This window comes from Prinia subflava, chromosome Z (genome assembly GCF_021018805.1).
Source record: "Prinia subflava isolate CZ2003 ecotype Zambia chromosome Z, Cam_Psub_1.2, whole genome shotgun sequence".
Taxonomy (NCBI): domain Eukaryota; kingdom Metazoa; phylum Chordata; class Aves; order Passeriformes; family Cisticolidae; genus Prinia; species Prinia subflava.
This window is the reverse complement of record NC_086283.1, coordinates 8,772,535-8,799,608: the sequence shown is the minus strand read 5'-3', so window position 1 is coordinate 8,799,608 and position 27,074 is coordinate 8,772,535. Positions and strand designations below refer to the sequence as shown.

General features: G+C 44.5%; 1 protein-coding gene across 20 annotated transcripts in view; it reads right to left on the bottom strand.

Annotated features, from left to right (window-relative positions):
- Positions 1-27,074, bottom strand: part of CXXC4 (CXXC finger protein 4) — a 135,879-nt gene that overhangs the window by 13,748 nt on the left and 95,057 nt on the right. For 2 of the 20 annotated variants that reach the window (XM_063423969.1, XM_063423970.1), the window contains exon 1: positions 7,424-8,532. The exons of 14 other annotated variants lie outside the window; for them this stretch is intronic. In XM_063423969.1, coding sequence (XP_063280039.1) covers positions 7,424-8,497 — 1,074 coding nt within the window. In that variant the 5' untranslated portion in view covers positions 8,498-8,532. 4 more of the 20 variants (XR_010083640.1, XR_010083639.1, XR_010083644.1 and 1 more) reach the window with 4 other exon arrangements.

The following is a 27,074-nucleotide window of genomic DNA, read 5'->3' as shown; positions in this document are numbered from 1 at the left end:
AGCTTCTTAGTCAAATATATAGAAAGATATAGTCAAATTCTAGTCAATTCTTCTAGTCAAATGAAGTCTGATACCAGCTAGCGGGGATCTTACTTAGAAGTACAACAGACACCATGACCACAGCAGTCTGGAGCAGAAAAGAATACTGTCCTGAGAAAGGAGAGGTACAAAGTTTTAAAATGCCCAAGACTTTTGAGACCGAGATACAAAAAATACTGAGTGGAGCAGGGAAAAAGTAACATCCTATGGTGAGTATGGGAAAGGCACTTGATGAGTATGCTGCCTGACAAGAACACAGTATCCAGCATGACCCAGGCTGCCTTTATTCCTTTTACGTTCTTATATCTTACTTGGCAGCACTGTCTGGTTAAATAGGAAGGAGTAGAGAAACTCTGGAAAACTGTAAAAAAATTAAACAGGCTTCATGCATACCTGGCTATGGATTTTTATAGTGTTAATTAAGAGGATGCAGAAGAGTTCCAGGGAGGAGAAAATATTTCCCATAATGTCTGAGAATAGACGTTAACAAGCCTGCTGGGATCTTCTTAGCCCCTGCAGAGCTAAGGCTTCAGTATTATTAAATGGCTGTCGCATCTAAAGTATGGTGCAACATAACTCAATACACAACAGAAAGCACAGGATGCTGAAATGGGGGATGACTTTAGATTACACCACAGAGTAATTCAATTTCAGGACAGGTGTTTGCATGTGACTGAACAAGATACAACTGTGGAAAACAATAAAAGTACGCAAAGAAGAGAGAAGGCAGACATGCAGTCAGGGCTCTCAAACAGCAAAAAAAAAAAGCGTTAAAGGAAACTGCATGCTTCAAGACATTGTGGTACAGTACAATCATCCAAGCAGACGAGCTACCAAAAACACAGACACTACAGAAGCAGAGAAATGCTTTCCCTGGGTGGTGGTACTCCTCAGGAGACATGGTGTCTGCTGCCAGTTTTTAAGCACACAGTTGCTGGCTTAGGAATTATTAGCCACCAAGGCTACAGTGTCACAAGTTACTTATTGCTCCCAACTCACTTGAGTACATCCAAAAAGCTTTTCTTAAAGCCTTTCCCTATGCAAGCAGCAGACATTTCCCATTGCAACCAGTGATCAAAAGGATTATGCTCTATTTGATGAGTCTTTAAGGTGTACATCCTAGGTTTGCTTCCTTAGAATTGTTTCACCAAGTCTAACGCTTACAATATATGCATGTCAAGAGTTGGAAGACTACTAGTTTTCTTTTTAACAATACAGATTTTTAGGATATTTAGAAAAGACCTGTTCTTAGTCATTGCCATGCATAAATGCATACAGAAATTAACATCAACCCTTTTTTTAACTCTCAGGGGCACTTTTCTTTGAAGACTTAAAAAGCAGTACCAGGATATTGCTTTCTGACAAAAAAAAAAAAAAAAAGTTTCTGTTCCTTTTCTTTCCCCAGTACTAAGGGATTGCTTGCCGACATCCTAATCCATTCTCCAAATGAGTAAGGTCTTCCTTGACTTCACTAAAGGTGTTAGGTATGCATTTAGCAAACAGAATTGCATGGAAACTGACTCCAAAATCTGATAATACGAACATACATGAACAAGCAGACAAAAAAATGAGACTGTTCATTGCTGTTTCCCACCCATAATCAGTGGTATGAAGCATGACATTCACATATCTACCAACTTAAACAAAATCTCCCTATATGAATCAGGCATGATGTGTATAGTCTACAACAATTGGTACAAACACTGACTTGGAAAAGATTTTTCCAAACATCCTGTAGCCGGCATAGGACTCCAAGTCATGATGGCTTTATGTACCTCCAACTGAAATATCTAGTTTAAAGTGACTTAGATGATTTGATTAAAAAAAAGAAAAAAAAAAGAAAAAAAAAAAAAAGAAAAAAAAAAAGACATTTATTATGTCAATCACTGATCAAAAAATCCCCAAACCACCCTCATTCATCATCTTTCTCATGACATATGCAGCTTGCCCAGCCTAAACAATACATAGAGATTTAATTTTGTTAGCTTAAGAAAATAGACTAACCAGTCACAACACCGAAATCCAAAGTCTGGCACAGAATCTTGATGCCCTCAGTGCATAATCTATACTAGTACTTAGAAAACCATGCAAAGAACTACTCAGTGCAATCAAAATTCAGAACCACCACAGCCAGTTAACCTCTCTTACCATATGGAAAATTTCACTAGCAAACAATCACAGTTCAATGATTTAAAGCAAGTGATTTTCAAAGCAAGCAGAAAGTGGTGCTTGTATGAAAGAGGCTGTTAGGTCCTTGACTGGCCTACAGTTTTGCAGAATTTCTTGAAATTCTGCTCAGTTCAGTACCAAATCCCACTATCTAAGAGATTTTCTTAGGTAGGAGCAGCTTTATTTTTGCCTCCCCTTAACAACAGTACGTACAGTGTATCAAACAGCCATTTACACTCTGAATAGTAACACTAATGTTTGGGCACTTCCTCTGCCTTGCAAGTACCACATGAAGAAAGGGAAACAACAACATATGAAATGGTAAACCAGGCACCATCCAACCACACTCCAGTGGAAATCACTTGCACTCAGTGATCTGCTAGAAGTTCAAGGAGACCAAAGTTTTGTCTCCTCTGGGCTCTAAACATATTCCTCCACTCCATGACTCCCACCAACTGCAGCATGTTCCTGCCTGGCAAGAAATGAACCTAACACAGAAGATCAACTCCCTTCAAGGAGATTTCTGAGCAGCAGAGATCAGGCACTGGTGAGCAAAGATGTAGCTGCTCTGGTCTCTGCTGGAGGTGGCAGTAGGAGGCCTGGTGTTGTCCGCAAGAACCTCCAGAGGTCAAAAGGAAAACTCATAATTAAACGTATGTTTATCCCAGACATGCAGCATGTGAATGAAAGTGACAAAATCTCATGGCAAAATGTTCAATAAAGGTCAGATCTTGCCCTGCCTTTCACTTACCCCCCTCCCTGCTCACACTGTCACAGCAGAATCATGCACCATGTTGGAAACCCCAAGTAAGGGCATCACAGTCACCCAGTGAGGGCTATTTTATGGTTCTAGCAGTCCGTTCCAACACCAGGCACACTCCCTGCAGGGTCAGGCCTGGGAACAGAATAAGAGAACCCTGGCAGAGCACCAGGGGCACAAACGAGGAGGACAGAGAGCAAAAAAAGGGCACTCAGGTCTGATCAGGGTTTTGCAGCCAATGCCAATGTTAATTGCGCTCAGGGCAGACAACAGTTCTTGTTCCAGCCGTAAATGCCCAGGAACAAGGACTGCTTCTTTGCCCCTTTGCAAAGTGTTTAACACATGCACAAGGGGAGCCTTGGCCAGATGGAGAGCTACGAGGCAGTGGCAGGCGGAAGAGACAGCCTGTCATACAGCAGCACTGCTGATGTTTAGTGATGAATGGCAACATGAGCTACAAGGTAGTCTTTCTTTCCACCTTCCAGTTAGCCCGTTGGATCGCGTTAGCCGCCTGCTTCTTATCAGACTTTACAGCTCCCCCTCACCACTGCTCAATTCCATCATGCCATCACTTAACTTGTGCATGTAATTTAAAGCCAGATAGACAGTGGGGAAATTGCTTCCTCTGAGGCCCCTACTAATTGACCCCTATCCACAGAGCTCAGCGGTCTTCCCTTAACAGCGCTCACACGCGCTACCGCAACATGAAGTGCAAGTTCGGAGGTTGCCAGCGCAGCCTCTCTCCCCTGTGGCAGTGCCATATGGTGTTAAGACTTTCAGGATCAGACGCCGTTCCTGCTGAAATCAATCATCACAACCCATCCCTGGAGAAGGCCATCTCAAAATCCCACTGGCTTGAAGCGCAGCTCAGCGAAGTGCCTCAGATTTGGAGGCTGGTATTGACTCAGTCAGGTTGGTATGCAAATGCTCACTTTAATAGCACACATATCAATTAGCCGGGCTGTTACAAAGGGAGCAAGTGGTGCCCGCTACGATGACAGCATGCCTAAACAGCTGATACTTCACATTTGGCAGGACCCTTCAGTCCTTGCCAATGCAAGTCAGACTCTCTGCCTGAACTTGCTGTCATGATAATGAAAATGAGCACTGGGGCAACTGAGATTCATACACTGAATGGGGTTCACGTAAAAGAGAGAAGGATGTAAACTACCGTCAGGCACCTAATCTTCATAACCTGCAACAGAAGTTACAGACATGTACACCAATCAGAGGAAAATAACTAGTCTCTATGGGTAAATAAAGATTATGTCTCTTTAAACTGATTGTAAATCTGAATGAACACAGAATATACATACACAAGTAGGCAGCGTGCAATGTGACGTCAGTCTGATTTTTATAGATTTATTATTGCCGTACATAAAATTTCCTAGTAATAATAACATTCTATGAAAAATACTAGAGCATTGGGACACTTTCAGTGTGAAAACAGTACAAGAAAAGTAGGAAAAAAATAATTCAAGTGTTAAAAAAAATGCTGGGCAAGAAGCATTCCATGAAAAATGCAAGGGTCAGGAACTGGAAAGCATTCATGTGAATCTGTCTTCAACTCCATATACTATCTTTGAGAGTTACATCCTATGCCTTCATTGCACCAGTAGATGAGATTTAAAGGAAAAAGAGAAAAATGGTTTCTGTGGCATCAGCCAGTTTACAGTTTACTGGTATTTTCCTAATTTTTCATTTTTTTTTAAAAATGGTTCCACTCCCTGCTGTAAATGACCCCTGCACTTTGCAGCCACTGTTGAGCACAATTCACGAATCATCTAAGTGTGCAGTGGAATGTGAGCCCCTCAATCGTTGACACACATCCATGGGAGCATGCCTACCGAGGTGCCAGGGGATCATGCACGCAGAGCGGTGGATTCCCTGGGAGCACAGGCCAAATGAGTCACTCCGCAGGGAGGTTGTCCTTGCCCATCCCCAACACCGCTGCCACAGGGCCCTCATGGAGGCCCTGTCACCCTCTGACACCCTTCCAGCTGGTGGCTGTACAGCCAGAGCACTGCTGCTGCACCTGTGCTGCAGGCAGCCCTTCTGTCACTTTATTAATTTAAATTTTTTATAAAGAAGAAAGAAGACGTAATGAAAACAACCATATAAGTAAGTTATTCTTCCTCTCCTACTGACAAACCACACTTCTGTGAAGAAATTAGCCACATCCTGTGACAAAACTTTGTGATGGGTCATGACCTGCAGAGAAGTGATGCCTTACTGACATCTCCACAGCTGGAAAGAGAAATCTGTTTCCTTCAAGCCACAGTACAGCAGCAGAGGAGCTTTCGTGTTTACATATCTGACAGAGCACAAACAGGAGAGAGCAAGTGGGGGAAAGAAAGAATGAAGAAAAGAAGTGAAGGCAGGTGGTTATGAGAGCACACAAATGGCTAATTAAACCATGGGTTTTACTAGTCACAGTGGTTAAACAATTTTAATGGGAGGCATTCTCACAGCACGCCTGAAAAGTTTTTAACACTACTGAACAGCTTTGTCAGGAGAATGGAAGTTCTGGATATGTGCTCAGAGATGCACACAAACACATAGGAAGATCTGATAATGTACAAATTCGTTTCTTCCAGAGATAGCTCACTTTCTGCACAAATCAATAAACCATCAGAACCTATCATTTATCACAAACATTAAATCCCAGCAGCACCCTGGTTTGCAAGCTTAATGAGGGAACCTGGCACACAAAGATGCTCTCAGCGCTGGGTCTTGTGGGGGGAATTCTCCATGGCTCTGGATCAGGGAGTCGCTTTTAGGCTGTACTTAGCATCAACAGACCAGGGCATTAACTATCCTTGTTGCAAACTTGCTACAAAACCAACAAAACACAAGAGAAACACAAGAGCTGAAAACCCAGTCTAGTTTCTATCCCCTGGGAAGCCCATCCTGGGTTTTGTGTTAGCAATGCTGGGTCACCATTCACAAAAAAAGGGCTAAAAGGATGCAGAGCTATGAATTAAACTTTCAGCAAGGACAGTTCACTCTTGCAAGAAGGAACCAATTAGTTGTCTTGATGAGGCTGGCTAGGAAAGAGTTAATGCTGTTAGCCAAATGTCGGTTTAACCCCCAAATGTTGCTTTTGTCCCATGGCAGTGTCAATACCAACACCATTATCTAAATTTATTTAACACAGAACAAATTAATTGGCTCTAAGTGTTGCTTTTCCCCTGGAATCCCTCATCCCATCTCTTCTTGGAGAGAGCTCCTGCAAGCAATGAAGCAGGGGAATAAACTACTATGCAAACACACACAGAGGCGTGCACACACACACACAGGGAAGTTACAATTTCTCGCTTAGTTGCTGTTTTCAGTGACTACAAATCTTGGTGACACCTGCCACACACTGCTCCTCTGTACTAAATCCATCATCCTCGACACCTTCATATGCATCTGAGATGTGTGTCAAACCAGCAACACTATAATTTTAATAATGACAAGTAATTAAGCATGATTACTAGTCTTCCCTCTCACTTGTTTCCTTCCCCTAACGATACCTTCCAATTGCCATTTTCCTCACGGTTGTGTATTTTGGTTCCTATTGTCTGTCGCACCCAATACAATAACCGAAATGTCTGCGACACGGGATCTGCCTGTCTCTCATACGTCTAGCAAATCTGAAAACCTGTTGTTACAGCTTTGGGGAACACAATACATTGTCAGTTCCGAGGAAACGTTGTAAAAATAACCGTACATACAGTTCAGTCAGAAGTCAGTTCAGTCATACCTGTGCTATTCTTCCATTGTGTTTAATACACCACGAGCAGTTATTTCATAAAGACATTGCCAAAGAGATCACTTGGGTGCGTTTCACCTACTACTGGGCTCCGTGGCTCGTTGTCTATCTGGGACAAACTGCTACCAGCCAACCTGATGAACTTGCCATTGCTTTCCCTGAACTTCAAGAGCCTGGTGTTCAGCTAAAACTTTCCCTTTCCCACCTCCCCGTTCCTTCAAACAACCCCGAATCGTCATGATTGCTGTTACTTAAAAAAGAAAAGGGGGGGGGGGGGGGGGGGAAGGGAAAAAGAGAAGAGAGAAACAAAAAGAAGAAGGAGAAGGAACCAGAGAGCCAGCAGTCTTATGGAAACATCACGGCAGGTAAACCAGGTTAGCTTCGTTCCGCAAGGGCCACGAGCTGGCGGGGCGGGGGCCGGCGCCCCCGGCCGCCCTCCTCGGCCCGGGGCCGGGGCCCGGCTCGGCGGGGCACCGCGGGAGGCGGCGTTTCTCTTCCCTGCGGGGCGGAGAGGGGCGGGCGGCGGGGCCGCGCCGCGGGGAGCCGCGCCCGAGGCGGGGGCTGCCTCAGAGCCTGAAGGAGGCCTCGGAGAAGGGATGCTGCATCTTGAAGCTAGACAAGAAGCACTGGAGGGGCGGGGGCAGGGGGTTGAGGAGGGACGGCGGGAGGCTGGGGAAAAAGAAATCATCTCCTCTGACCTCTAACGAAGTGCCCGGTTTTTTCTTAAGCTCTTCACATTTCCTAAATTTGCAGATCTGGTGTCCCGTTTTGCGGTTCCTGCAACTGCTGCAGACTCCACAGTTGATGAGCCGCTTGCAGGGCACGCACACCCCGCAGCGTTTCCGCTTCTTCTTGGCGGGGTTACCCGCCCCGGCCCCGGCTCCGCCGCCGGTGCCGCCGGCCCCCCCTCCGCCTCCGCCGCCACCGCCGCCGCCTCCTCCGCCGCCCCCCGCGCCGGCGGCGGCGCCCAGGGCGGAGGCGGGCGAGGCCGAGGCGTGGCTCTGCGGGCAGTCCGCCAGGTTGGCGATCTGGAAGGCGCTGTCTGTGACGGCGGCCGAGGCCGCGGCGGGAGAGTGCAGGGCCGTCATGACGATGACCCCGGGGGGCAGGGAGAGGCCGCCCAGCGCCGGGATGGCCGAGAAGGTGCCGACGCGGTCGGGGAGGTTCATGATCTCGGCTTCGGCGGCGCCGCACTTGAGCTTGTTCATGCACTCGCCAGCCAGCGGCCGGCAGTGCTCGGGGGCGAGGGTGGAGAGGAAGTTGCCGTTGGCCATGGGCAGGGCGGGCTGCTCGGCCGGCGGGCAGCCGGGCTTGCCCAGCCGCTGCGAGTCGCTCCGGTGGTGCATGCCGCCCCTGCCGGCGTGCAGCGAGGAGGCGGCGGCGGCGGCCGCGGAGGCGGCGGCGGCGGCGGAGGAGGAGGAGGAGGGGGGTTTCCTCGCGCCGCCCGCCGCGCCGCCGCCGCCGCTGCCCCAGAGCATGGCGGTGGCGGCGGCGGCCGTGGCGGTGTCGCAGTTCCAGGGGGACATGCCGATGCGGGCGGCGGCGGCGGCGGCCGCGCTGGGGAAGATGGGGGTGGTGATGCGGGCGATCTTGGCCGCCTGGGGGAAGGCGCCGCCGTTGGTCTTGTAGAAGGTGGCGAAGGAGCGGTACCTCTCCATCTCCGAGTTGTAATCCACAAGGCTGTTGAGGGCCCCCTCGGGCAGGTGGCTGTCCTTGGGCAGCCCCGGCGCCTCGGGGTTGGGGCCGCTCTCCACGCACACGTTGGTGTTCATGGTGGCCGGGGCGGGGGAAGCGGCGGGAAGGGACGGGACAGGGGGGTCTGGGGGCCGGGGGAAGAGGGACGGGGCGGGGGTCGCTTAATCCTCCTCCTCCTCCGGACGCATCCCCGCGGTCGATGCTTGGCCGGGCAGCCGTTCCTCCGGCATCCTCACGAGAGCTGCCGCAGCTGAAACACAAAAAGTCATTTCCAAGGGAGTGCTCGCGGGCGGGGAGCGCTCACGGCCGCCCGCGGCCACCCCGGGGGAGGGGGAGCACAGACGGGTGGGGGGCACACGCCGCCGTACCCGCAGGCAGAGGGCTCGAACCGCCGGCCCGGGTGCAGCAAGCCCGGTCCCGGGACAACGTGGAAGCGCGGGACACGACACGGGGGCCGGGAGCTGCCCACGTACCAGCACCGGGAAAAATGAAAAGGCAGAGAGAAAGGGCGGGGGAAAAAATAAATAAAAGGAATTAGAAAAAAAAGAAAAAAAGAGGGAGGTGGGGGAGGGAGCCGCCAGCTGCCACGGTGTCCTTCTGAGCCCGGCGGTCATTAGCTGCCTGCCGGCACAGCTGGCTCCGCCGGGCGCTGGTTGCGGCGGCACCGGCTCCCCCCCGCCCCCCGCCACCTCCGGGTATTGAGGGGGCTGCCTGCAGGCCGCGGGGGGCACGGGGCTAGGTTAAAAAAACCAAAAAATTACTTAAGCAATTTCACAGCCTGTGATCCCCGCGCCTGCAGCTGTACTAACGACGGAGTATTTATCCTAGCCTCTCGGGGAGGATTCCCCGCCACCGCCGCCGGGGGCTGCGCAGGGAGGGCTCGGGACACACACACCGAGACGGGGACAGCCCTCTGTGGGCGCCGCGGGGCAGGGGGCTTCGCCGAGAGACAGCCTGGGAACGCTCGGGAGGTCTCTGTACCTGCTGAACTAGCCCTCATCGGAGAAAGATGGCTTTCTGCTTCAGGCTAGGAAAGTTTAGGAGGGGGCTAAGGACGCGGCGTCCGTTTTATTTCCCACCGCCTTCTCTCTCCGCCAGAGAGGTGAAGGGGGGTATTTTAGTTCATGGCAATGAGGAAGGTATATTATGGCAGCCTGCGTGAACTAAAGCAAAACATAAGCATAACTTAAAAAGCCCTCAGTTTATGAACACTGCCTCTTTGTTTTCCAGATGCTCTACCTGAATAGTTCAGATATTTCCAGCATCCTTTCTGATCTAGGGCTATCAGAAACGCTCACTCGTGAGGCACTCGTGGGGCTACTTTTAGTTTCCAGGCTCCGGTATGTTTAGTTCAAAATGGTTATCAATTACGGTAATTACGATCATAATTAGATTAATGAACCGTTTGCAGCCCAACCTACCGAGTGCAAAAACTTCGTCTTCTCCCAACGCCGTGCACTGAAAGCGGGCTTTATGTAAACAAATCCAGATGAAGGGAGCGTAAATCTACAGAAGGAACCTCACCCCCGGCTGCACTGGGGACTGGCGGACGTCTTTCCGTCGGAAGAAAAAAAAAAAAAAAGACCCCGAGCTCACAGGAGCCACCTCGGTGTTTCCACGTCAGGGAAAAACCCAGACTCTCGCTGCCTTCAGAGGTCTAGTGGCAATACAAAGGCTGCCCCGGAAAGCTCTAGGCTAAGCGTCGTCTTTTGGAGGGATGCGAAGGATTTGCTTACAGCAAAAGAAAAAAAAAAAAACCCTTTCCCGTTTCCAGAAAGGCAAAGCTAGCTCCATGTCCTCGATAACAACTACTCAATAAAACTAGTTTTGCCAGCCATGTGTACGAAAGCCACGCATCTGGTAAGGAATAAAATGTTAGCATTCAGCCTTTTATGCCAGAAGTCATATGCATTTTCTTGCCCTATTTCCCCCAGCATTAAACTGGCTTATCTCCACAAAACCTTCCCTCGCTGGCTACCTTTGCTCTCTTCGTGATCCCCTCTGAGGCTGTATTGCCACCAGCAGCGAGAAAATGATGGTGCCCACCAACCGGGTCATTATTGTTTAATCGATGCATCTCCGGAGCATGAAAAGGGTACCCAAGACGCAGTTATTGATTTCCCTCCTCCTCTAACTATCGCCCTCTTTTCCACGAATGAAATAAATAAATAGAAATTGCTAGGCAGGCTTTGGGATTCTGTCCCTGCTTAAGCTAAATGTGACCGTACATGTTCAATATTGCATGTCTGCTCTGCCAAAGACAGAGAGATCAAAGGTCATATTTAACATTCAGGAGGAGGGGCGGGTGCAGATTAATTAATAAATTAATATAGCGACGCCTTTTATTACCCAAGTCTAGCATTAATTTACTTTTACGATCCCAGAGGACAAGAACAACAGAAAAAAAAAAAAAAAAAAAAAAAAAAAAGCGCCCCCGAGAAATCCACAAAATTAAAAAAAAAAAACCAAACCAAACCAAAAAAACCCACCAACCCACTCCTTTAAAAAAGACCCCACAACTAAAACCCAACCCCCCCACACACACATACAACCCAAAAACAAAAGACAAAAACCCCCGCGAAGAATAAGAGGGGGACAGATGAGGGGGGAAAGCAAACCAGTCACTTACCAGGCTCTTTATTTGGGGGGGCTTGAGTGTGCAGACGCTACCAGCCTGTCTGCCTTTAATTAGTTGCACATCAGTCCCTAACACAAAGAAGAAGAAGAAGAAGAAGAAAAATATCCAGATGTGCCTTGGCAGCTCCTCAATTACAACTTTGATACTTGTAAACAAACTGCGAGGGGCGGTGGGGAAGGTGGGGGGGTGGGGGGGATAAATTAAGCCGCCGATCCACTAAACAAATACCTGTAAGTGGCTTTTTTCCCCCCTCACCCTCTCTCGCTCGTCGCAGAGAAAGGAGGAGGAGGGGGGAGCAGGGGAGGCGGCGGGGGGCGAGGAAAGAGCAGGCACAGAGGGAGGGCGGGCGGGAGGGAGTGTGCGTGTGTGTCTGTGTGTGTGTGCGTGTGCGCGGTGGTCTCCTCTGCCGGCGCGCTGCTCGCCGCCCGTCTCCCGGCGCCCGCCCTCGCACACAGCGCCGGGAGTGCGTGTGCGTGTGGCGCTGCGGGGGAGGGGAGGGCGGGGGCGGGCGGGAGGCGATCGCCGCCGAGGTGAGGGAGCGCGCCGGGAGGACGCAGGGATGCGGACACCCGCCGCTGCCGCCGAGCGCTGGCGGGGCCGCCGCCGAGCGGCGCGCACGGGCCGCGGCGCAGCGCGGGGGCCGCCCCCGCCGCCGCCCCCTGCGCTCCCCTCCCGCGGTGGGGGCGCTGCGGCCGCGGCCGCCCGGTGCGGGGCTGCCAGCGGGGCGGGGCCGCGCCGCGCCGCAGAGGGGAGGGGAGGGGGCGGCGGGGAGGGCGCGCCCCCCGCGCTGCGCCCTGTCACTCTCCCCGCGGGCGGGCGAGCGAGGAACTGCCGGCAAACTTTGTGCCCGGGGAACTCTGCGGAGGGGAGCGGCGGTACCCTCGGCCGGGCCGTCCCGGCGGGCTGGAGCGGCAGGCCGGTGCCCCGGTCAGCGCACGGCCACGCAGCATGTAATTTCTCACCCGCGTTCGCAGAGCTCTAATGACTACCAACCCCCGCGCACGCTATAGGTTTTTTTTCAGACGCGTGAGGTGCTGCAGATTTCAGGCATATCTAGAAGAAATGGAGCCAGCTGAACCGTGGATGTTACACAAGTGTCTCGGCACTCACTAGAAGTACTTTCCCAACATTTGCCCTTTGCAGGTGCCAGAGCCCAGGAGGTGCATGGCACCTGTCCGGGCAGGCCACGCGTACCCCGCGCCTGAACTGCCAACATTGAAATGCATCTCTTAACAAGCCACTGACGTTCAGGTACTGCATGCAAAGACACTACAGTTCCTTAAAGAATTTCAGCAAACTATTAAAAAAAAACAACAACAAAAAAAACCCCAACCAAGCCCACCTGCCTTCCCCGGAGTTCTTGGAAGCATAAAAAGGGGCCTATATTCACTGAATAAATTATGCATCTCAAGTTCTTCATCCCCTCTTGGTACCTCCAGAGAGAGCGCTGGTAGAGAGCCATTGCTGCAGCCTGGTGCTGCCAGCGTGGGCACTAAGCAGTTAAGAAATGGATGTTTCTGCCAAGAAAACAATTTTAACCATTTGTAAATTATGGAAAAAGAAGGGGGAAATGCAGTGTTTCATTGGTTTTACATGTAAGTAAAGGAAGGATTTATGTGCAGACTGATGTTTTATTTCCTTCTGCTCCAAGCTGAATTCAAGCTTGGAGTGCTCAGCTCTGCAGAATTACCCAAAGGAGAGCTCTGCAGGTACCTTTTCCCAGGAGCAGCAAGACAAGGTGGATTTGAGAAGTGGGGTTCGGCGAGTACCAGCAGCCTCATGGCGAATGCTCCATCAAGTGAGACTGACTGGTACAGATGAGTTTTTGTCAATCAGGTAGGTAGCAGATCTGCAAGAAGTCGTGCCCCTGGCATTTATGTTATGGATTGGTACACTTTATTTGGAAGAAGTATAGTTTGTCTAACTAATTAGCTGTGTCTAACTATATGATATGCATTTTAAAATACCCCCAAACATGGATTTACATAATAAAGCATAACCTCCCAACTAGCTAGCGTCATCCTTTATGACAGTTCTGCTGCCTTTTTCAAAGTCTATTCTGTTTTGATACATTTTAACACAAACTTCTGGGGGTTGAGGGGGAGAAACACAAATGAGGGGAAATAGTGTTTCAGTAATGTCACAAAGTGACAAAAACAAGAGCTTTTCCTGTCGAGGTTCATTCCATGCCACTTTTCACCCAAATTAGTTGTCAAAAGCCATATGCAATACTCCAAACACTGAGGAAGTTTTTCAAACACAGACTTCTCCTGAACTCCAAACCTCCTTTAATCACAACCTGTGTCTCACTTAAGCAATTCTTTCTGAGTTAATTTATTACTCTGGAAAGAGTTACATTTTTAATAAGCTAGAAGAGGAAAAGGGGAAAACTCTGATAATCTTTTCTCATGCATAAGGAAGACCATTTCATGTATTTTTTAATTGTCATGTGAATTAAATTGCAGTGCTATATATAACCTTTCTACTCCGTCCTGGAAAGTTGTACCCTTCTTGGTGTTGGGGAAGAAGTGTGGAATGTAGTTCAGATGTCTGGCATTTTTTTTCTGAAATCTTTTGTGTAGTAGAGGCTCTGACTTTTGTTCAGAAACCATTCCTATTTCATTTTTAGCAGGAACACAGTTAGACCAGTATGTTACTTTGTAAATATTGAGGTTGTCCTGAAAGAAATTTGAAAAAAAACACAAAAACCAAAAACAAACCACCACAAAAAACCCCACCAAAACCAAAACCAAAACCAAAACCAAAAAAAAAAAAAAAAAAAAACCCACACACCAAAACCCTGAAATTTACATTCACTTCTTGTTAATTCTGTTACTGATTCTAGTGTGTAGCTACAAAGTAACCACTGTAAACCTAAACCAAATCCATCAAGTATTGTAAGTGTTGTACCAGAAATAGAAAAAGGAGGTGAAGCAAGTCCTTGGGGAATTCAGCCGTTCATTAGACTGTGAGCTGGAGCTTTGGCTTTTCCAATATCATTACTCTTTCCTTTCTTGTGCTCTTTTCCTAGGCCTCTTCAAGCTCATGGATCCACAGCCAGGGCAAGACTCTCACCCTTGTTGATCTGTTGGGTTTCCTTCTGATGGGGCCAAGATCTCTAAACCAGACATGCTGCAACTCTGGGTTCTTCTCTGGTTCCTCTCTGGTAGTCCACATGGCACAAGTCCTGAGCAGGCTAACCTTGGGGTGTGGGCCTTTGTTACAAAAGAACTGTGGATAGGGACTGGAAAAGTAGCTACCTCTGGTCCCTTCCTTTTCTTATTAGGAAATCTCCCACCTTGAAATGGAAATGGTAGGTTTTCATTCTGGACCATATCCTTTTACCTGCCTCCAGTTCTGTGCCATACCCCTTGATGAAAATGGAAATAGTGGCTCAGCTGTTTTCCACCCTCAGGAAGAAACATATTTCCGGCACAGTCTTTCTTCTAGCACCAGTCTTGTGGGCACTTTGAATATATGGTCCTTTACCTCTTAGATGAAGGTAAATTAAAAAGAGATGCAGAAGTTTCCTCAAAATTCCCAAACCAAAATCTTTTTTACTTCATTGGTGCAAGAAACACATGGAAAGAGGGAACTTATCTTGTACACCATCCACAGCCAGAGCAGCATACCTGAACCCCATTGCCTGCAATTCCTCATAACTCTTTAACATCCTTTGAGCTACAAATTATTTCATGGACTCTCAGGGACCTGGGCTTCAATCTAACCTGAAAGCTGTCTGTTTGCACTACCATGATACCAAACCCAGCTCCTCTTGAGCTGCAGTTCATCCCTGTCACTTACAGCAGTGTTAGGCACCCTCCTTCCTCCGTCTATAGATGCTCACCTTCCTGCTGGCAGGAAGTTATAATTTCAGAGTTATAAGAAAAGAAATCTTATGTACCATTCCTCCTTCTCATAGCTGCAGCCAGACACATCCTATTCACCTCCCTCATACCTGCTCCTCTTGATTTCCACACATGCAACCCATCCCAGCTCCCTGGCAATGGGGGATGCTTCACTGCTTGCCAGCTACAGTGGAATTCTTGTATCAGTAAAGGGAAAGACCAGACACAAACTAGTTTTTGTGTGCTGCAAGAAAAGACACCTGAGAACTGCTGAAAAGCGCTATTTGCCAGCAAAAATCAGGTTAAACCCATTCATTTGAATTCCTTCCTTTCATCCAATATTACTGAACTATCCTCTTTTAGTTTGAAAGGAAATGCAGTGATTATCTCCTATTACAGACATCTACAAATATTTACTAAAATAATGTAGCAGAGAGATTTTTTTAAAAGTTATCACAGCTTTAACATTCTCATTACTTTGAATACGGTTTGATTCTGCTTCAGGTACAGACACTTTCCTGATGCTTCCTAGGCAGGAATCCAGATTGCTGATCTCCAATTATGCCAACTCCCAGAGGGCTCAATCCATCACCAATGCAAGTCAACAATGCAGCTCTGCATTTGATAGGATGCTGCCAGATGAGAAATAGCAATGTCCAGGAAAAAGAAAGCACACAGGAATCCTTTTTGTCTCGATACTGGGACTTTGACAGGGCAGAGATGGAGAGCTCTGAAACATAGGACCAAAGAGCTGGCTACTAGAACCACCTGGATTTGCTCAGATCAAATCAGTACCTTCAGGTGTCTCTCCCCTGCGACTAACAGCCCATGTCAGTCCTACAGTTTAATTTCTTTATGGTTCTCAAGAACCACCCATTATTGGAGGGGGACTTGAGTGGCTTTTACGCTGTGAATGCTGTATGAATCTAAATGTCAAGCCAGAGATGTCATGCCAGCAACTAACAAGAGGCTTTAGAATAAGCACTCCCTGGCCATTACATGGTAAGCATGGGCTCGTTCACCTAATCAGCTTTTGGGCTCCTCAGTGCTAAGGCTGCATTCTGTTTTTTTTTCAAATGGCATTGCACCAACTCTTTTCTGGGGCACCTACTCAGAAAGTGTATTTGTTCTTTCAGGGCTTGCATGTCGTCCCCCCCCCACCAAAAAAAAAAAAAAAAAAAAAAAAAAAAAAACAAAAAAAACAAAAAAAAATTTCCTGTGAGAAAGGTTTGAATTGCTGCTGCTAGTTCAGGATGCCTGGCAGCTTTTCTTTCTTTCTGGGCCCTATCTTCAGATACTTCTTCATTTGTCAAGTTTTTGATCTAAAAGTTCCATGTTTGAGAAGTATGCAGTCTATAAGACCATTCAGCTGGTTTCCAAATTTCATTCTTAGCTAATACATTTTCTGTGCTAAAAGAATAATTATCGAAGAACTACTTTTCTAAGGAGCTGTAATGCCTTTGTACTTAGAAGCAAAAAGTTTGAAATTTGGTCATCATGAACATACTTCATTTGGCCAAATTGCACACATTTCAGAGTTGTAAGAAAAGAAATCTTAGTTCACACACAAGAGAATAGCTAGAACTGTATCAGGGAAAAATTCTTTGAAGTGTCTAATTCTGGCTGATCTTTGAATTCCTTCTATGGATACATTACCTGCACTGGAACTGTTAAGTGATGTGATAGTGGCAAAAAGTCAGCATCACCCATATTCAAATTTAGTGATCTCTTTTATCAGATTATCAAAGCAAGGAAGATATCCCAGAGAATGGAGATGGACTCCTTGATGCTCCAGAAGCACACAGGTATCACAGAGAGAATCTGTACAAATAGGGAATCTGGAATTCTAGTTTTGGGATATGGTTTTGTGGAGTTGGGGCAACTGTGTGAAGGAAGAAAAGACTGATACTGAGAATGGACCAGGGACTAAATGAGGAAAGAGTCTTTGGGGGAGACTAGTATGCAATCAGACATATGTAAAGTACTGGTTCAGTAAGGATTTCATGGATAAGCTCAACTCAGGCATCTTCTAGATTTCCAGCACTTTAGTCTGTGAGCTTTGCAAACATTCTGGAGGTTCTACCTCCTTGGCTTGGCTGCCTTTTGAATTTTGGTACTTGTCTTGGAACAAGTGACAAGTACCCCTGCATATAAGTTTCTGATGAGCTAGTTCCACTTGCATATTTAGTAAATTGAGGAGAGTAAAGACTTAATTAAAAAGCAGAGTTTTGTCAATTTAACATCATCTTCAGATGAATGACAGTCATCTCATGGCAGGTTTTCATATCATTGTGATCAAACACCTCTGGTAAAACACAGCAATGAAAAATCAAGCTCATACCACTGAGCTGTGACTTTGATGCTGGGATGCCCAGGATAACTACATCAAATTATTCCAGGTTCTGTTGGTCTTCTGTTGGAAGAGCATCTGAAACCAAAGTAGTAAATACATCAAACTTTTTCAGTACCTCATAAAACAACAAAATAAAAAGTAGTGTCAGCTTCAGGTAATTTCTATAGGAAAGAAAATTTGAGTAGGGTTTTTCTCTAGAGAAAAATCTTTTCTCTGTAGTTGTGATGTTGCATTGCTTTGGCTATCTTCTTGTTAAAATAGCCCAAGATTCTGCTTTCATCTCAGTTCTTCCACTCTGACAAAAGACATGAATATTTTACTATCCAGTTTTTTAATGCTTTGCTCCCCTCATCTGTTGTCACACTTTCACTGTTAAGACTAGTCTGAAATAAGCTTATGTTTTTAAATACTGGATTTCACATACTGCTACTATTTATGGTTAAGGCTTCCTTGGGAAGAATGACAATCACTCATGACTCAAAAATGGTCTCAGTGCCAGAAGCACTTGTATCCTTCTATAGGCCATCATTCTGACTTACAATAAGCATCAGCAGGCAGTGGATGGCCATTTCCCTTACTGTTCCCTAAAGTCATGTTAATCATCCTTTGGCTTCACTGTCAGAAGGCATAAAAATGGGACTTCACTGCTGCACAGTGTAGGACTGACGGATAACCCCAGAGGAGTACTGCTGATCCTCTGCTGATATCTGCAGAACCTGCTTCTTTCTCTGATTTCAGAGGTATTCTACAGATGAATAGGGGTGCAGAGGCCCAGCTGGCTTCTCCACATGTCAGGTGGTTTAAAAGGTGCTGAGAGTAGCTGCATGCTCACAGCACAGTGTCTGGCATTTGGATAACCACAGCTAAGCACCTCCTTTGTGAGGCAGGACATTCAGCAGCAGGCATTGCCTCACAGAGAAGGTAATAGCTGAGGTTTAGATAATACCAGTTTCCTGAGTGCTTTTCAATATTCACATACTTACAACTGTGGACCCAGATGTTCAAGAAAGAGGATGCGGGGAAAGGGAAATGATATTCCAGATACCAATGTGTGGTCAGAAGGATACACTACAGTCCCAAAAATGGCAACAAAATGTGAGCTACTGGACTTGGGAAGAACAAGCATGAACACAGTGAAATGCAAATACAATAACCTCCACAAACTGGTAAGAATCAAAGAAATATGGATAAAAAGGTATTGTGATGATTTAACAGGAAAATCAGGGCAGAACAAAACACAGAAGGCACCACAAGGGACATAAGCAAACTTTCTTGTTTCAACAAGATAGCTATCCTTTCTCACACATGTGCAATCCTGTCCAAATGTGCTGTCACACAAATATTTTAAGCTGCTCTCTCCTGCCAGCAAGAGTTGTTATCATGGCAGCCGGTGCTGTGCTGCTGAGATGAGCCCCCAGAGAAAGCCCTCTCGCCTCTCACTCACGCACTGGTGTGCCAGTGTGATTCCCTGCGATTCCCGGCACACCGTCCTACGTGCTCGGAATGGCAGGCACGTTTCACTGAGTGCTCCAACCCTTCCTGGGTGTAACTTTAGCCCTCTTGAGGAGTCACATACCTGCTTCACACTGCATCTGCAGAACAGAAGAAACAAAGCCCTGAGCACAGAAATCTTGTTAAAACATGCTATAGGCAGAACAGGAGATTCTATCAGCCAACTGAACATGGACCAATACACCTTTATTCTTGAACATTTGTTTGTTATCAGTGCTCTGCTGAATCTGCTTGATTCCAAGTTGTAAAAGTGTTACTCTAAGCAGATGACAGAAATGCCCATTGTTAATTCACATTATTATTTTATTACTCTTGGTTCTTAATGGCCCAAGACATTTTAGCTGATAATTGAGATCAAGAAACAGGGTTATTTCTCTTACACCTGGACTCTATGTAAGTCTGTCTATTGATCTATCTATGACACCCACGCAAATACTTTAGGGTTTTTTCTTAACACTTCTCAAGCCCATTTAATATTCAAGTTTGCTGTTAAATAAAGCAATAAACTGATGAAAAAACAATTTGTCTTATAGATATGAAGTTAACATTAAGGCTTTAATCAACAATGTTGTCAAAGTAGCTAGAAGAAATTAGTTTATCATGCATAGCAAAGACGGGTTTCTTGAGACTTCTAATGAAAGCTGATATAGCCATTATCTGATTACTGTAACATATACTCAATTATTAATACAAAAGTCCTCTTTAATGATCTTCATTTTATGCCCACAGCTATCCTAGGAGGAAGCCAGGAGGTGGGAAGGGGAAAGTTGTGCTTCTTGCTTTTGTTTATGCCAATTCTAATGGCATGTGAAAGTGACATGAAGAATGCTAATTTGAGACTGATGTGCATTTCTTGGCCCTGACCACAAGATGTGGGTCAGACTTATGAGAGGTCAGCAGTATTTGATGTCCTGAGAGCAAAATGATGCTATTCAAGATTAATATAGAGGCTGTGCTGGTCTTCTCCAATCCCAGGGATTGCCAGCTGGCCCTTTAAGACAGTGTAAATCCATGTTCTCTACTGCAGCAGTGCTGTACCAAGACCTGCTATGAGAAATGAACTGTGCCCTGGCATCTACATGGAAGTGATGATCCTGCTCTTCGGGAGAAAAACGATGGAGAAAGTAAAGATGCATAAGGGGTCTGGTAATTATTTCTCAAGTTTGTTATGGCAAACTGTACAGTGTTGTGATTTTGCTGCTGGCTTCTGCTAATAATTTGTTCTTGAGTTTTAAAGAATAGATCCCCCCAAAAATTTGTTGGCATCTGGCATCAAATCAAAACAGAAAAAGACACAATAAAGAAACTATCTTTCAAAAAGTGTATTGTGTTCTCTGAATGTAGATTTTTTTCAAATTACTTTGAATTTTGCAGATTGTTGTCATTATACAGTGATTTATGAAGATGTGTTATTGCTGTCTTTGTCATCAAAAAAGCCTTGAGAACATTGTCTGTCATCTAGGATTAGTATTGCCACAAAGTAAAAGTTCTCTCAATATTTTTGCAGATGTTTTCACAGGTCTCTAATGTTTCACGTTAGAGAACCTGAACCCAACTATTATTGCAAATTAAAATTATTTAATAGTGTTGCCTGTGAAAGTGTTGTTTTTACAGTTGTCAAGTGCCTCGAACATTGATAAATTTGTTTAACAATACATTATTTTCCTTTCGTTCTTCTAGACATACTGCAAATGTTACCTTATGATTCTTTAAATGTCTATTATTGCAAAAGTACTAGTATGCCTAAAATAGGTACTGATTTTGCATCTATAAAAGCAAGATACTCAGAACGCCAATTATATGTTTACCTCAGAGATAATAATGTCTTTATGCACCATTCAATGCACGCTGCAAGTTGTAACTCTTTGGACATACTGTATATCATTTAAGTCTCATGTAAACCTGTAGGTTAAATGGTACAATAGTCTTGTTCTGAATCAGGAATTGCATGTATCACTCAGGAAGGCTTCTAAATATCTTGACTTTAATGACTGGAACATTTTAGCCTTTCTTTTTGCTACAGTCAGCCTCAGAATTAGCTTTTTGCTGCTCCCCCTCCCCCACACAATTCCTTCTCCTGTCTGGAGAATCTCAGCTGCTAAAATCCACTACTGCCAAATCTGCTGCAAACTGTGGACAAAAGAGAAAGTTCAATGAAACAGGAACACTCAAGCTTTCTGTTTGTGCCATGCTGTGACTGTAAAACAATGGAGTTGCAGCAGACCTGCAGAGTATGTGAAATAAATGAATCTAAGAAATGTATGTTTTCACACATTGACAGGGGTACTAAACTCCCATGTTTTCCTACCATATGAAATTTGTCACTGTGTATAATTCTATCTACATTCTTGTGGTTCACTTCCTGCTGCAGCCATGACAAATGTCCTTTTATATTTAGGGCTTTTAGGGTCATTCATCTTTCATTTCTGTTATCAAATCTGTATTTCAAATATCTGTCTGCATCCTGCTCATTCCAGTGTGATATATTAACCTACAGATCATATATGCACCTCATACTGAAATATACCCATAGAATTGTCCAGAATTGAGTTCACTGTTCTCTTTGGCCGATATTCTCCCCTGACCACTGCACCCCACAGCAGTCCCTTCAGCACCATCAGTTCACCTGAATTTCCTCTGCTTTGGATCCAACTCAACAAACCCATCCATTTTTCCTAGCAAAACACTGGAAGTTTATGAATGATTTATGCCTCCTAGGGTGGACTTTCAAACAAATACCTATGTATACATATGTACATTTACATATATATAGTGGTCATTTGCTTGTGCTGTGGTTCTTGGGGAGACCAAACCTGAGCTGTCAATAATGTAACCTGCTTTAGAGTACAGGTCACAGATAAGTCTGACTGGCATCTTAATGATTCTTATCTCTCTCTCTCTTGACTCAGATTTATATGTGAAGAGGTGAAGACAGGTGAGATGAGTCCAACCAATAGTGCTGAAATAGCCATTTGAAATAAGAAGGCTCATGCGTCAAATGCTGTAAGATGTGCAGGGAAACGAGAGGTTTCCAAAGCGCAATCTAAGACTGATCCAGAGAAGACCCAAAACCAAAACTAAAATACTGATCAGATTTATGGCAGATTTAATTTAAGAAGCAATACAATTATTAAGGTGGTAAGCAATGAAAAGGGGAAAAGAGGAGAAGATACGAGCATTAGTAGGACAGTCACCTGTTCACAGTAACTATGCTCAGTGGGGTAATGGCGAATCAAAGTGGTTTTGGTTACTACTAGGTCTGGTTCATGCATGATATTTTTAACTATAAATAAGGTCATCTTTCCAATTATCTATCAAGCTAGGTTCCTTTGGCAAAGTGTTTCCTTCAGGCATTGTAGTCAGAAGGCTCTAAACAGCAGATGCAGCTGGCATGGATTAGAGATCCTTATGGAATGAAAGAAAATTAATACTGTCATGGGAAGGAAAGATGGACATGACTTGACTCACTGGTCTTCCTTCTTATGTCTAGTGGAGACATCACATCTGTTACTTCAGAAGAGCCTGCTCCAGTTGTGAGATTCGACCACATAAGCCATTTGCAGGAATTTTTATTTTGCAATCTTACTCTCTTCCTCCATCAAACATCTGTTAACTTTTCCCTCAAAGTAAATCTTGCCACCAAAATGAATAAATATTTTAGGAGTAATATATAGTTATTGCAAGTACTCCAGCCTAGCCTGGACACTTCAGGAAGTTTCACAATCCATTTGTGTACAGCCACAGTGTGTTGTACTCTCCATTAACCCTCACATGTTCTTCACCCACAATATTTAGAAGGAAGAAAGAAAGTGAAAGCAAGAACATGCAGAATTATATGTAGGTCATAAAAAGCAGTCAGGCTCCAGAGAAATAACCCAATGAGCTAGTTTTTCTATTGTAACAGCTTCTTCTGGTTCAATTGCATTTTTTCTGTTTGCTGTATATTTTCTCTGTAGCTTTTAGGTTTTCGCATTTCAGGTCATTCAACAAGTCAAGAGTTTATTCTTACTATGTTTCCACTTACTGAATTAAAAAAATATTATACTTTAAATTTCATATGTACCATTATATTTAGGAGGTCTCTCTTGTCTCCAAGTAATTTAAATGACAGGATGTTTCTTCCCTGATTTATGTGATTGTAATTGATTATATATTTTGCCAATAATGTAATTAAGAAGACAAAACTCACAGTTATTCCAGAGTGAGAAGTTGTCCTAGAGCTTTAGATCACCCTGATTTGAGGTGCTGGAGAAGTAAATTATATCATTAGGAAGGTCCTGCAGTCTTCATGAATATTCCAAGGTTATTCTCCCCAGACTGGTGGTTTTTTTATTGCTTTGCCACTCCAAGCCCTATATTTGCCCATACATGCCACAGGGAAATGGAGCCCTCACAGGTGGTTTCTGTTGTGCTCCCAGCAATTTCTGTTAGCTGGACAAAGGATGCTGAGGGTGGCTTTAATTTACTCTTTCCCTTTTATCTGGTGTAAAGGAGCAAAAGGGCTGAAACTCTCACCTTTTCTTTCTTTGTTAAGGATAATCTTTTCAGAGCTCTCAGAACAAAAGCATCTAGTACTGTATGTGCGTTGTACAAGGGAAAGATTGTTACCTCTTGCATTGCTGGAAAGTCCAAACACATTTAAGTCAAAGGCAACCTAGTTTCAAAACCCTGCTGCAGTCTCCATCCTGGAAGAGGAACTACCTTAAGAGGTATTATTAAAGACTGCCCAATATGGGATTTTTGGAGATCATTGTTGTACACTGGCTATATCTTTTAAAAGGGTTTTTAAAATTGCTAGGAAGAGTCTTAGAATACACAGGACTATGCATATACACACATGTCTCTAATAACACTAATCCCTCTGGTCCTTTTTACCTAAAAGGACTTATCCTGTAGGCTGTGAAATAGACCTAGCAAGCAGGGAAATCTGCTGGCTCAATAACAGCGATAAAAGTTAGATATCATGATGTTTCCATTTCATTAGGAAGCTATCTGTCTCCTGGTTGTGGCTGATTAAGACCCAGGAAAAGTGGATATATGGCTTGACATGGTATAGAAAACATAAGCTATGTAATAATGATCACAGGCTGTTTCTCTCACAAGGACAGTTTTCTCAGTTCCAGTTGTACATTGTTTGACTTGGCAGTAACAGGAAAGGGGAACAGATGATTCAGTTGCTGTAATTTGTAAAAAGCATCAACAATTTTAACCTGCATTTTCCCTTCAGCCATACTCTCATCTCAGTTAAAGCTTCTTTGATGTTTTTCTTCACTCTGACCATCCTTTAAAGCACTTGAGATGAAGTCAGGTAGATAAGCAGAATACGGTATCTTCTCTGTACGCTCTAACAGCATTAGCATACATCAGTAAAGGGAATGGGTCACTTCCCCATTCAACCTAAACTCATTTTTGCCCTCAAGTGCCATATGCATATGGCAGACTAAGGACTAAGAAGATCTAGTTACATTATTGTACAGCTATGGTTTGGGGCACCATTTAGACCAGCCATAGCAGATAATTAGAGAGATAAAGGTTTTGATTTAGGTGTTTGTATGTTGTGTGCACAGTCTATCAGTTGGTCTAACTCAGTCTCCCCAGTATCATTTTGTTGAGGGGAGTGGCAACTGCAGTGTTTCTCCTCGAGTTCTAGGTTGAGAACCACATTTTAATAAGACATTAAAGCTTTCCCTGCAAACCCTTGCTATTTTTTCACATATAGAAGCTATAATAATGTTCAGTCATACTGCTCAAGAAGAAAACCGTACATCTAGCTAATCCCACGTATTCACTTTGCATAATACTTTGCTTCCCATTTATAATAAATTTCTCTCCCTCTGCAATAACTTCATTTTTTAAAGTTTTTGTTTGTTTATGGTTTTTGGTTTGTTGTTGTTGTTGTGGTTTTTTTGTTTGTTTTGGTTTTGTTTGGTTTTGGTTTTGGTTTTGTTTTTTTAGTTCAGTTTTTCTGATTCCAAACCTCTCACTTAGCTTGACTTGCTGCTTCTGTTGGGCCACCTAAACTGTGCCATGTGTATTATACCCCAGGGTAGATCATTAATTCTTACCTCTTTGATTTAGTTGCCCTCTCAGTCAGATTCCTGCATCATTTTATCTCCCTCAAATGTTTTCTGCCAGTTTGAAACTCAGCTTTGGTTCTGCCTCCTTAAACATTAGAAGAAAGTAGATTTCTTTTTCTTTAACCTCATTTTCTCACCTGACAACACTCGGCTTTTTTACTGATATCTCCCCAAATCATGTTTTTTTCCATTTAGTACTAAGGTTAGCATTTCCATGTTTCAGCAAAAGCAGCTATTTGTGTTCCTATGATGTTCAGAGTCATCCTATGTGTCTGCCTGTGCAATTCTGAGTTCAGTGCCAAAATAATTTGGGAATTTGTATTAAAGCTAGAAAGCCTTTCTGCTATCTTGATAGCTTAGCTGTATTTGCTGTCTCAGTATTAATATGAGCCAGTTGTTTCTGCATTCCTCAGTACATTTCTGTGCAATCTCTTGTGCTCTGTATCATTGTTGGTCACTAGTTTCTAATCAAACATTTTCATATGCAGTGATACATTCATCAAATAGTTGGTAACATTTCTGTTACTATGCAAAAATTCAGGCTAAGCTTTCTAAGTAACTTTCAGGCTAAATCTACAATTGAACCATTTTCATACTTAATTCAAAATTAACTTTGTTCATTTAGTTTGAGTCCACATTCATATTCTCCTCAGAGTCATGTCTAATACTTCACAACATTAGCAGTCCTTTCAGCAAAGTTAAGGTAATGTGTCTTTTATCAAATACTACAACCAAAGCTTAATTGTTAATGCTCTTCATCTTAGATGGTCCATAATCGCTTGTCTCAGTAGTTTCAGTTCAGTGTAATACTCAGCAAACCACCACATCCACTGCAGATTCATCAAAAAAACCACCCGATTTAACAAAAGCGGAAGCTGGCTTGGCAGCCCAGGAGATCAAAGTATACTAATGTATTTACAGGAGCTGAACATGAAACCATACAATCTTCAACCATATTTAGCTGTGTAATCTGTATAACTTTTAACTCTGGAAGCCCTCTTTTGCAGGTCAGTCCTTCAATACCCATTTAGTCCTTTTGAGTCCAGCGAGCACATCATGTGCTAAGTATGGTTATGATTTTGTTTCATTTTGTATATACCTTTTCATCTTCAACCCTTATCAATGCACCCAAACCACATCAAACTGTATCAATTTTCAGATGTTACTAACAGGAGCTACCACAATATTAACCTCCTCCATCTTCACAACCACCATCTGCTTTTTAAATTAATATATAGAACAGAATCATTTGTCTCTCATAAAAGCCCACAACTTCATCTACTGCATAGCTTAAGAGCTCATTTTCACTGAAGCACTTTGCAATCCTCCTCACTGTAGAAATTTGTGCCTAGGAAGATTTTGTTCCTGTCTTCTGAGTATGGCTTCAGTGCACAGACAAAACAGACTGTGATAAGGAACCAGAGGTGATAAATACAAAAGGATTTAATAGAACAGCAAATATCTCAACTTGCCATTTGGTCTAACCAGAGCCAAAGAGATGAAGTCCAAAAGCTTCATGATATAGGAAAGCAGCACGGGAAAATGAAATGCCATTTAGTTGTTTTGACTGGAGGAGACAGTACTTGCAAGAGCAGACAATGGGCAAGTTACCATGAATGCTGTAACCAGTATAGAACAGGCAGAAGTTACTAGGTTTTGATACATGTGGTGTGACAGATGGAGTGACAACTGTCCTCTGGCCCCTGGCAGGGTACTCTTCCTATTCTGCCTCCCTTTCTGTCCCCAACACTTCTTCCTGGGTGTGCTTGGTCATGCTGTGATCACCAATGCTCAGAACCTCAGCTGAACAGGCATTCCGGCTCATGGGAGAACGTTCCCTCTATTATCATGGGCTTTGCATTACTGTAATGCACTAAGAGCTTTTATTTTATTTGTTTTGGCTGGAGAGTGGGTGTGGATTAACAGTGCATAATACCGATTTTACTCCAAGGCTGTTGCGTGATCTTCAGCTTTACAATCCAGCTATTGATAGTAATTTACCAAAGGCCTTGCACCTCCTGCAGCTGGGACTAAATTTTCAGAAAATTTCTTCTCCCTTGTAAGCACCTAAACAAATGTCAAGATTTCCCAGAGCTCTACATGTTCAGTGCTGTGTGGACTTGCACTGTGAGACTGGCTCTTGAAAGAGTCCTATGAAGTGGGGATTGTGCTACTTACTATTTGTGGTGCTTTTTCAAATGAGACTTAAAATCATTCCCAGTATTT